This window comes from Coregonus lavaretus, assembly GCF_964263955.1.
Source record: "Coregonus lavaretus genome assembly, chromosome: 21".
Classification (NCBI taxonomy): Eukaryota; Metazoa; Chordata; class Actinopteri; order Salmoniformes; family Salmonidae; genus Coregonus; species Coregonus lavaretus.
In genome coordinates, this window is record NC_140008.1 from 26,241,462 (window position 1) to 26,253,409 (window position 11,948).

Sequence of the window (11,948 nt, forward strand, 5' to 3'; positions counted from 1 at the left end):
TACAACGCTGTGTACTACTCCCTTCACAGAATAGCGCAAACTGGCTCTAACCAGAATAGAAAGAGGAGTGGGAGGCCCTGGTGCACAACTGAGCACCAGGGCCTCCCACTGTTTTGTTTGCCCCACCAAGATTTACATGCTAAAATCGCCACTGCACAACCCCTAGATGGGCAGTCTGATGGTCCCCCCCCCCCCCCCCCCCCCAAGGAAATGTGTATTGTTTTAAAGCTAATTTTCTGTCATTCCATGTATTTTGACATGGCTTAGGCCTATGTCCAGGGTGGAACATTTTAATAATATAAAGGTGTATTCAGGATGCTTTGAGCATTAAATGAATACTCAACATTTGACATCTTTGTTACTTTGAGATTTTTGGGTGATGAAATGTAAAGTATTATTTTTTAAACATATTATTGAGGTGGTTTGACACTTTATTCAGACAGTAATGAAATGAGATGGGGAGACATGCAAATGGGAGAAACAGTGGGAAGGTTGGAAGTAGGGATTGATTCCTGTTTTCAAGTGGAAAGTTTTATGCGACACATGCCGGGGAGTTTAACCACTTCACCAAGGCTCTGATCAATAAATACTAATATTAATGGTTAATGGCAGTGGGTAACCAAATCATAGATTGCAGTCTCCTTGTCCATAGATTGTTTTCAAGGTAAGGACACAAACATTTTGTAATTTGGGTAAACCCTGCTTGCGCTCCAGGAGGGTTGGCCACCCCTGATCTATGTTTCCCAAGTGCTGAGTGTTTGAAAATCTTCTTGTTCTAACAATTCATTTCTCTAAATCACCTGACCTTCAAGAAAAATCGAATGAATATTCAGGTGGTTTATGCCAACTAGTTGAAGATCCTTGCCATCATCTTACTCTACATAGACAAAATATGATGCGTTTATGAGTTGTGAGTCCTCCTACCATCTCTGCCTAGCATGTGCACAAATACTAAAATGTCCAAAAATTATATGAGGCCTGGAGCATTCAATATCCAATGCTTATTTGTATGACTTTTTCAAAACTGTCCATGAATTGCTGCAAAAATACATAGCCTCATACAGTTGAAGTCGGAAGTTTACATACACTTAGGTTGGAGTCATTAAAACGTTTTTCAACCACTCCACAAATTTCATGTTAACAAACTATAGTTTTGGCAAGTCGGTTAGGACATCTACTTTGCATGACACAAGTAATATTTCCAACAATTGTTTACAGACAAATTATTTCACCTATAATTCACTGTATCACAATTCTAGTGGGTCAGAAGTTTACAAACACTAAGTTGTGCCTTTAAACAGCTTGGAAAATTCCAGAAAATTATGTCATGACTTTAGAAGCTTCTGATGGGTTAATTGACATCATTTGAGTCAATTGGAGGTGTACCTGTGGATGTATTTCAAGGCCTACCTTCAAACTCAGTGCCTCTTTGCTTGACATCATGGGAAAATCAAAACAAATCAGCCAAGACTTCAGAAAAAGAATTGTAGATCTCCACAAGTCTGGTTCATCCTTGGGAGCAATTTCCAAATGCCTGAAGGTACCACGTTCATCTGTACAAACAATAGTACAAAAGTATAAACACCATGGGACCACGCAGCCGTCATACCGCTCAGGAAGGAGATGCGTTCTGTCTCCTAGAGATGAACGTACTTTGGTGCGAAAAGTGCAAATCAATCCCAGAACAACAGCAAAGGACCTTGTGAAGATGATGGAGGAAACGGGTACAAAAGTATCTATATCCACAGTAAAACAAGTCCTATATTGACATAACCTGAAAGGCCGCTCAGCAAGGAAGAAGCCATTGCTCCAAAACCGCCATAAAAAAGCCAGACTACGGTTTGCAACTGCACATGGGGACAAAGATCGTCCTTTTTGGAGAAATGTCCTCCGGTCTGATTAACAAAAATAGAACTGTTTGGCCATAATGACCATCGCTATGTTTGGAGGAAAAAGAACGAGGCTTGCAAGCCGAAGAACACCATTCCAACCGTGAAGCACGGGGGGTGGCAGCATCATGCTGTGGCGGTGCTTTCCTGCAGGAGGGACTGGTGCACTTCACAAAATAGATGGCATCATGAAGAAGAAGAATTATGTGGATATATTGAAGCAACATCTCAAGACGTCAGTCAGGAAGTTAAAGCTTGGTCGCAAATGGGTCTTCCAAATGGACAATGACCCCAAGCATTACATTTAAGTCATTTAGCAGACGCTCTTATTCAGAGCGACATGCAAAATGGCTTAAGGACAACAAAGTCAAGGTATTGGAGTGGCCATCACAAAGCCCTGACCTCAATCCTATAGAAAATGTGTGGGCAGAACTGAAAAACGTGTGCGAGCAAGGAGGCCTACAAACCTGACTCAGTTACACCAGCTCTGTCAGGAGGAATGGGCCAAGATTCACCCAACTTATTGTGGGAAGCTTGTGGAAGGCTACCCGAAACGTTTGACCCAAGTTAAACAATTTAAAGGCAATGCTACCAAATACTAATTGAGTGGATGTAAACTTCTGACCCACTGGGAATGTGATGAAATAAATAAAAAGCTGAAATAAATAATTATCTCGACTATTATTCGGACATTTCACATTATTAAAATAAAGTGGTTATTTTTTTTTTTTTTTTGGGGGGGGTGGATCAGCTTAATATTGCAGATAGATTGAATCTTCTATCAATGTAATTGTCTGCATCACTTCCAATCCCCCATGGTTTTATATATATATATATATATATATATATATATATATATATATATATATATATATATATACTCCCCTTTATTACTTTTCAACCCCGCCATCCTTTCCCTACTTGGAGTTAATTAGTGAACAACAATGCCCAGGCCTCTACTTCCGGTCTATACTTACTATCTACACCTTATGGACACAGTTAATTTTACAATAATTCTATTATATATTATTATTTTTTATTTTTTTGCTCCTGAACTTCTTCTACTCTCAACCTCTCCGATCATTTTCATGATGTCCATCCGGTTTGCTTCTATATGCCATATCTTTCTAACTGTGCTCTTTCCCAAAAGCTCCCAACATACAACCTATATACTTATTATGGACACAGTATGCTTACATTATTAGCTATCTTTGTTATTATTAGTCCCATCCTCCAACTCTATTCAATACCTCCCATCTATCTCTTAACACCATCCATATAGGATTTCTATTTGCCATATATATTTCAACCGTACTGTGATGTTTTACAAAAGTTCTGAACCTTTCTATTCTCATTGCTTCTACAGATTGTGAATTAAAAATAAACATTTTTGCTAAAAGTATTATTATATTATTGATTGATTGACTATGACTTTTCAGATCACCCAGTAATGCTATTTGCAAGGTTAACTCCAGGTAAATATTGCAATCCTTTAGCCATTCCTGGACCTGTGTCCAAAAACACGCTACAAATGGACAGAACCAAAACAAATGATCTAATGATTCTGCCTCTTCACAGCAAAATCTGCAGAGCTGGGAAGATTGTATCCCCCATATAAATAACATTCTATTGGTAGCAAGAATTTTATATAATAATTTAAATTGAAAGATTCTAATTTTTGAATCCGGTGTCGTTTTGTGTGTCAGTTCATAAACACTATGCCATGGGATCGGTACGTCAAAAATCTCTTCCCAACTATTTTGCAATCTATATGGGACGGCTGTCAATCCTTTGGTCCTTAAGTGAAACTGATCAGTAGTGATCTTAACTGACCTAAGACAGGGAATTTTTACTAGGATTAAATGTCAGGAATTGTGAAACTGAGTTTAAATGTATTTGGCTAAGGTGTATGTAAACTTCCGACTTCAACTGTATGAAATGAGTATAACAGTATTTAAACATTATTAAAGTGACCAGTGATTCCATGTCTATGTACACAGAGCAGCAGCCTCTAAGGTGCAGGGTTGAGTAAATGGGTGGTAGCCGGCTAGTGATGGCTATTTAACAGTCTGATGGCCTTGAGATAGAAGCTCTTTTTCAGTCTCTCGGTCCCAACTTTGATGCACCTGTACTGACCTTGCCTTCTGGATGATAGTGGTGTAAACAGGCCGTGGCTCGGGTGGTTGATGTCCTTATTGATCTTTTTGGCTTTCCTGTGATTTCGGGTGCTGTAGGTGTCCTGGAGGGCAGGCAGTGTGCCCCGGTGATGCGTTGGTAAGACGGCACCACCCTCTGGAGAGCCCTGCAGTTGTGGGCGGTGCAGTTGCCATACCAAGTGGTGATACAGCCCTACATGATTCTCTCAATTGTGCATCTGTAAAAGTTTGAGGGTCTTAGGGGCCAAGCCTAATTTCTTCAGCCTCCTGAGGTTGAAGAGGCGCTGTTGTGCCTTCTTCACCACACTGTCTGTGTGGGTGGACCATTTCAGATTGTCAAATCAAATCAAATCAAATTGTATTGGTCACATGCGCCGAATACAACAGGTGCAGACATTACAGTGAAATGCTTACTTACAGCCCTTAACCAACAGTGCATTTATTTTAAACAAAAAAAGTAAAAATAAAACAACAACAAAAAAAGTGTTGAGAAAAAAAGAGCAGAAGTAAAATAAAATAACAGTAGGGAGGCTATATATACAGGGGGGTACCGGTGCAGAGTCAATGTGCGGGGGCACCGGCTAGTTGAGGTAGTTGAGGTAATATGTAAATGTGGGTAGAGTTAAAGTGACTATGCATAAATAATTAACAGAGTAACAGCAGCGTAAAAAGGATGGGGTGGGGGGGGCAGTGCAAATAGTCCGGGTAGCCATGATTAGCTGTTCAGGAGTCTTATGGCTTGGGGGTAGAAGCTGTTGAGAAGTCTTTTGGACCTAGACTTGGCACTCCGGTACCGCTTGCCGTGCGGTAGCAGAGAGAACAGTCTATGACTAGGGTGGCTGGAGTCTTTGACAATTTTGAGGGCCTTCCTCTGACACCGCCTGGTATAGAGGTCCTGGATGGCAGGAAGCTTGGCCCCAGTGATGTACTGGGCCGTACGCACTACCCTCTGTAGTGCCTTGCGGTCGGAGGCCAAGCAGTTGCCATACCAGGCGGTGATACAACCAGTCAGGATGCTCTCGATGGTGCAGCTGTAGAATTTTATGAGGATCTGAGGACCCATGCCAAATCTTTTCAGTCTCCTGAGGGGGAATAGGCCTTGTCGTGCCCTCTTCACGACTGTCTTGGTGTGTTTGGACCATGATAGTTCGTTGGTGATGTGGACACCAAGGAACTTGAAGCTCTCAACCTGTTCCACTACAGCCCCGTCGATGAGAATGGGGGCGTGCTCAGTCCTCTTTTTTTTCCTGTAGTCCACAATCATCTCCTTTGTCTTGGTCACGTTGAGGGAGAGGTTGTTGTCCTGGCACCACACGGCCAGGTCTCTGACCTCCTCCCTATAGGCTGTCTCATCGTTGTCGGTGATCAGGCCTACCACTGTTGTGTCGTCGGCAAACTTAATGATGGTGTTGGAGTCGTGCCTGGCCATGCAGTCATGGGTGAACAGAGAGTACAGGAGGGGACTGAGCACGCACCCCTGAGGGGCCCCCGTGTTGAGGATCAGTGTGGCAGATGTGTTGTTACCTACCCTTACCACCTGGGGGCGGCCCGTCAGGAAGTCCAGGATCCAGTTGCAGAGGGAAGTGTTTAGTCCCAGGATCCTTAGCTTAGTGATGAGCTTAGAGGGCACTATGGTGTTGAATGCTGAGCTGTAGTCAATGAATAGCATTCTCACGTAGGTGTTCCTCTTGTCCAGGTGGAAAAGGGCAGTGTGGAGTGCAATAGAGATTGCATCATCTGTGGATCTGTTGGGGCGGTATGCAAATTGGAGTGGGTCTAGGGTTTCTGGGATAATGCTGTTGATGTGAGCCATGACCAGCCTTTCAAAGCACTTCATGGCTACAGACGTCAGTGCTACGGGTCGGTAGTCATTTAGGCAGGTTATCTTAGAGTCCTTGGGCACGGGGACTATGGTGGTCTGCTTGAAACATGTTGGTATTACAGACTCAGTCAGGGACATGTTGAAAATGTCAGTGAAGACACTTGCCAGTTGGTCAGCACATGCTCGGAGTACACGTCCTGGTAATCCGTCTGGCCCTGCGGCCTTGTGAATGTTGACCTTCTTAAAAGTCTTACTCACATCGGCTACGGAGAGCGTGATCACCTAGTCATCCGGAACAGCTGGTGCTCTCATGCATGCTTCAGTGTTGCTTGCCTCGAAGCGAGCATAGAAGTGGTTTAGCTCGTCTGGTAGGCTTGTGTCACTGGGCAGCTCGCGGCTGTGCTTCCCTTTGTAGTCTGTAATAGTTTTCAAGCCCTGCCACATCCGACGAGCGTCAGAGCCAGTGTAGTACGATTCAGTCTTAGTCCTGTATTGACTCTTTGCCTGTTTGATGGTTCGTCGGAGGGCAAAGCGGGATTTCTTATAAGCGTCCGGGTTAGTCCCGTTCCTTGAAAGCGGCAGCTCTACCCTTTAGCTCAGTGCGGATGTTTCTTGTAATCCATGGCTTCTGGTTGGGGTATGTACGTACGGTCACTGTGGGGACGACATCATCGATGCACTTATTGATGAAGCCAGTGACTGATGTGGTGTACTCCTCAATGCTGTCTGAAGAATCCCGGAACATGTTCCAGTCTGTGCTAGCAAAACAGTCCTGTAGCTTAGCATCTGCGTCATCTGACCACTTTTTTATTAACCGAGTCACTGGTGCTTCCTGCTTTAGTTTTTGCTTATAAGCAGGAATCAGGAGGATAGAGTTATGGTCAGATTTGCCAAATGGAGGGCGAGGGAGAGCTTTGTATGCGTCTCTGTGTGTGGAGTAAAGGTGGTCTAGAGTTTTTTTTCCTCTGGTTGCTCATTTAACATGCTGGTAGAAATTAGGTAGAACGGATTTAAGTTTCCCTGCATTAAAGTCCCCGGCCACTAGGAGCGCTGCATCTGGATGAGCGTTTTCCTGTTGATTTATGGCCTTGTACAACTCATTCAGTGCAATCTTAATGCCAGCATTGGTTTGTGGTGGTAAATAGACAGCTATGAAAAATATAGATGAAAACTCTCTTGGTAAATAGTGTGGTCTACAGCTTATCATAAGATACTCTACCTCAGGCGAGCAAAACCTAGAGACTTCCTTAGTATTTGATTTTGTGCACCAGCTGTTGTTTACAAATATACACAGACCGCCACCCCTTGTCTTACCGGAGTCAGCCGTTCTATCCTGCTGATGTAGCGTATAGCCCGCTAGCTGTATGTTATCCATGTTGTCGTTCAGCCACGACTCGGTGAAACATAAGATATTACAGTTTTTAATGTCCCGTTGGTAGGATAACCGTAATCTTAGGTCATCCAATTTGTTATCCAATGATTGAAGATTGGCTAATAGGATTGATGGAAGAGGCAGTTTACTCGCTCGCCGTTGGATCCTTACAAGGCACCCCGATCTACGTCCACGATATCTCCGTCTCTTCCTCATGCGAATGACGGGGATTTGGGCCTTGTCGGGTGTCTGTATGATATCCTTCACGGCCGCCTCGTTGAAGAAAAAATCTTCGTCCAATACGAGGTGAGTAATCGCTGTCCTGATATCCAGAAGCTCTTTTTGGTTATAAGAGATGATGGCAGAAACATTATGTACAAAATAAATTACAAATAACGCGGAAAAACACACATAATAGTACAATTGGTTAGAGGGCTGTAAAACGTGATGTGTACAGCAAGGAACTTGAAGCTTTTCACTTTCTCCACTGCGGTCCCTTCGATGTGGATAGGGACGTGCTCCCTCTGCTGTTTCCTGAAGTCCACGATCAGCTCCTTCATTTTGTTGAGGGAGAGGGAATTTTCCTGGCACCACTCCGCCAGGCCCCTCACTTCCTCCCTGTAGGCTGTCTTGTCATTGTTGGTAATCAGGCCTACTGCTGTTGTGTCATCTGCGAACTTGATGATTGAGTTGGAGGCGTGCGTGGCCACGCAGTCATGGGTGAACAGGGAGTACAGGAGGGGGCTGAGCACGCACCCTTGTGGGGCCCCAGTGTTGAGGATCAGCGTAGTGGAGGTGTTGTTTCCACTTCATCAGGAAGTCCAGGACCCAGTTGCACAGGGCAGGGTTCAGACCCAAGGCCCCGAGCTTAATGGTTAATGAACAGCATTCTTACATAGGTATTCCTCTTGTCCAGATGGGATAGGGCAGTGTGCAGTGCAATGGCGATTGCATGGTCTGTGGCTCTATTGGGGCGGTATGCAAATTGAAGTGGGTCTAGGGTGTCAGGTAAGGTGGAGGTGATATGATCCTTAACTAGCCTCTCAAAGCACTTCATGATGACAGAAGTGAGTGCTATGGGGCTATAGTCATTTAGGGATCATAGGTTAACACGCTTAAAATGTCTTACTCACGTCGGCCACGGAGAATGAGAGCCCACAGTCCTTGGCAGCAGGCTGCGTCGGTGGCACTGTGTTATCCTCAAAGCAGGCGAAGAAGGTGTTTAGCTTGTCCGGGAGCAAGACGTCGGTGTCACGACGTGGCTGGTTTTCCCTTTGTAAACCGTGATTGTCTGTAGACCCTGCCACATACGTCTCGTGTCTGAGCCGTTGAATTGCGACTCCACTTTGTCTCTGTACTGATGTTTTGCCTGTTTGATTGCCTTATGGAGGGAATAACTACACTGTTTGTATTCGACCATATTCCCAGTCAACTTGCCGTGGTTAAATGCGGTGGTTCGCGCTTTTGCAAAATAGCTATGCAGCAACACTCCACATCCAACCTGACAGAGCTTGAGAGGATCTGCAGAGAAGAATGGGAGAAACTCCCCAAATACAGGTGTGCCAAGCTTGTAGTGTCATACCCAAGAAGAATCGATGCTGTATTCACTGCCAAAGGTGCTTCAACAAAGTACTGAGTAAAGGGTCTGAATACTTATGTAAATGTCATATTTCCTGTTTTTTTGTTGAAATTAGCCGCAATTTCTAAAAACCTGATTTTTGCTTTGTCATTATGGGGTATTGTGAGTAGATTGAGGGGGAAAAAACAATGTAATTTTAGAATAAGGCTGTAACGTAACAATGTGGAAAAAGTCAAGGGGTCTGAATACTTTCCGAATGCACTGTAAATGCTTCAAAATTAATGTTAGCTGTGACGTTAGTTGATTTAAAATGTACAAGAACAAAACGTATATGATCTCCTAAGCCTGTGTTTACCACAGACTTTATTTTCTGTGTTTATCCAAAAACCCTACAAAAACGCCATTAATTTCCCATAGGCTTTGTCCAATGAACCATGGCGAAGTTAGTGCCTACAAAAAGACGCCATTACTATTTCTCTCTATAGCGTCTGTGACTGCATGGGCAGTGCCATTGAGGCTATCTCCATTGTAAAGTAGTCAATGTTCTAATTCACGATTGGCTCATCCCTCCTGATGACCCAGTTGGACATGACTCCTACAGCGTCACCAGCAGGGATCAGCCAATGAAGTTGGAAGTCCCACCCAGTTGACTACAATAAAATGGTGGAAGCCCTCAATGGCGCTGCCCATGCGAATATGGCCTTTAGGCCACTAGAGGCTTCTATCATTCTCTATGGTATGTTCCTAGCTCACTGGGCAAGGGGGCAGGACTACAGAAGGCCTTTAGTGCAAGTATGCTGCAGCTACCCCGTTCTCCTTTAGTGCGGATTACAAAAGCAGGAAGATATCAGCTAAAACAAGCATCTCTAGCTAACTTCTATTTGAAAATAGATTGTAATTCACTGCATGTTCGTCACATTAGCCTTAATCAAGGTGATCTCTTAATATTACATTGTTGTTCAATGGGACCAGACTCTCTGAAATCCTTTTTTCAACACGTGTGATTTTTACGACACTGCTCCTCCATTCGAATCATGGCTGGACTCATAAACTTTGAGGACGAAAAGGAGGTAAAGCAGTATTTGGATAACATAGGTGTAGAATTCAGCTACCAGTGTTACAGACAGAAGAACCCTGAAGGTAAGGCATGATGTGCGCTGTCTCATGCACGGGTGCTGAAGTGAGTGTTTGGGTCACTCAGTGTTCAGCTCATGATTACTCATTCACTGTCCCATAACTGGAGTGCTGAACCACTGATTCTGGTTGGTGTTGAGTTTTTTTTGATGCCTCGTGTACTTGTACTATAAGCTTTCCACCTTTCACCTCATAAATGTGTCTAACCTCATTCTGCATGTATGTATTCTGTTGTCAAAGGCTTGCTGACTACATGGAAGGAGTGAAGAAAAACGTTGAGGCTACCACCCAGGTGCTCAAACACAACTGTGAGATGAATAAACATGGTGAAGGCTGCTACAAGCTTGGGGCTTAGGATGTCCAAGGGAAAGGTACATGACTCCACTCCACTAAACGTAATCCCTTTCACTAGAAGACTACAACAGCAAAGTCTGTAACAATTTGCATTTATCAGACAAGTAATTTGAAAGATTAGATTATGTCATGACAAAAACATGTTTTCAGACATGTCATCTTATTAATAAGGGTGATAAGACAGACCCTGAATCCATTCCCCAAGTGGTCAAGCTCACCATTTTCTAAATCTCTCCACCAGGGGAAGTTGCAGAGAATCTGAAGATGGCCTACTCCTGATTCATGACGGCCTGCAGCAGTGGTTGTAAGAAGTCTGTGGACTCGTGTCAAAACGTGGGTCTCCACACCCACGACGGTCGAGTCATGACAGCCGGCCCTGACCCGGGGGCGGCCAGGCAGTACTATGAGAAGGCCTGTATCGGGTGGTTCACTCCCTCCTGCTTCAACCTCCAGTGCCATGTATATTGAGGACTCTCCAGGGCCGAGTAAGGACATGGGCCTGGCCATGAGGTATGCCACGAGGGCCTGTGGGCTAGGTCACGTCTGGGGCTGTTCCAATTCCAGCCGTATGTATAAACTGGGGGATGGTGGCGGAGAAGGATGAGAAGTAAGCAGAGGAGCTAAAGAGCTGCACTTCCAGGAGAAAGAGAGGCATCTCAAGTTTGGGGAATGAAGGGGTCGGTCAGAGGGAAGTCGCCTCGATAAATCTTTGTTCCAAATGGGCAATTTGTTTTGAAGGAATATCAGGGGCAGTTGGTGCTTCCTCTTGCCCTGACATGCTACATAGACATGTCTGTTTAGTGCTGGCGAAAGGTTGAAGGATTCACTAATGTGTGTGTTTTAACCTGCATATGTATGATTTATATGGGGCTCTGCAATACATGTAGATGTGTTTTCTCTCTATGGGGGACTCTATGGCAAACTATTACAGACTACAAAGGGAAGCACAGCCGCGAGCTGCCCAGTGACACGAGCCTACCAGATGAGCTAAATTACTTCTATGCTCGCTTCGAGGCAAGTAACACTGAAACATGCATGCGAGCATCAGCTGTTCCGGACGACTGTGTGATCACGCTCTCCGTAGCCGATGTGAGTAAGACCTTTTTAAACAGGTCAACATTCACAAGGTCGCAGGGTCAGACGGATTACCAGGACGTGTACTCCGAGCATGCGCTGACCAACTGGCAAGTGTCTTCACTGACATTTTCAACATGTCCCTGACTGAGTCTGTAATACCAACATGTTTCAAGCAGACCACCATAGTTCCTGTGCCCAAGAACACTAAGGTAACCTGCCTAAATGACTACCGACCCGTAGCACTCACATCTGTAGCCATGAAGTGCTTTGAAAGGCTGGTCATGGCTCACATCAACACCATTATTACATTTACATTTTAGTCATTTAGCAGACGCTCTTATCCAGAGCGACTTACAGTTAGTGAATACATTTTGTTTTTTTATACTGGCCCCCCGTGGGAATCGAACCAACAACCCTGGCGTTGCAAACGCCATGCTCTATTAACTGAGCTACATCCCTGCCGGCCATTCCCTCCCCTACCCTGGGCCAATTGTGCGCTGCCCATGAGTCTCCCGGTCACGGCCGGCTGCGACAGAGCCTGGATTTGAACCAGGATCTCTAGTGG

General features: G+C 44.6%; 1 protein-coding gene across 1 annotated transcript; it reads left to right on the forward strand.

Annotated features, from left to right (window-relative positions):
- Positions 1-9,845: 9,845 nt before the first annotated feature.
- Positions 9,846-10,979, forward strand: coa7 (cytochrome c oxidase assembly factor 7; the record flags this gene model as incomplete). Its single annotated transcript, XM_084185419.1, is given in 8 exon segments — positions 9,846-9,958; positions 10,183-10,304; positions 10,308-10,323; positions 10,548-10,582; positions 10,586-10,756; positions 10,758-10,895; positions 10,897-10,912; positions 10,915-10,979. Coding segments are annotated over 8 exon segments (669 nt in total). The 5' UTR covers positions 9,846-9,852.
- Positions 10,980-11,948: the final 969 nt, after the last annotated feature.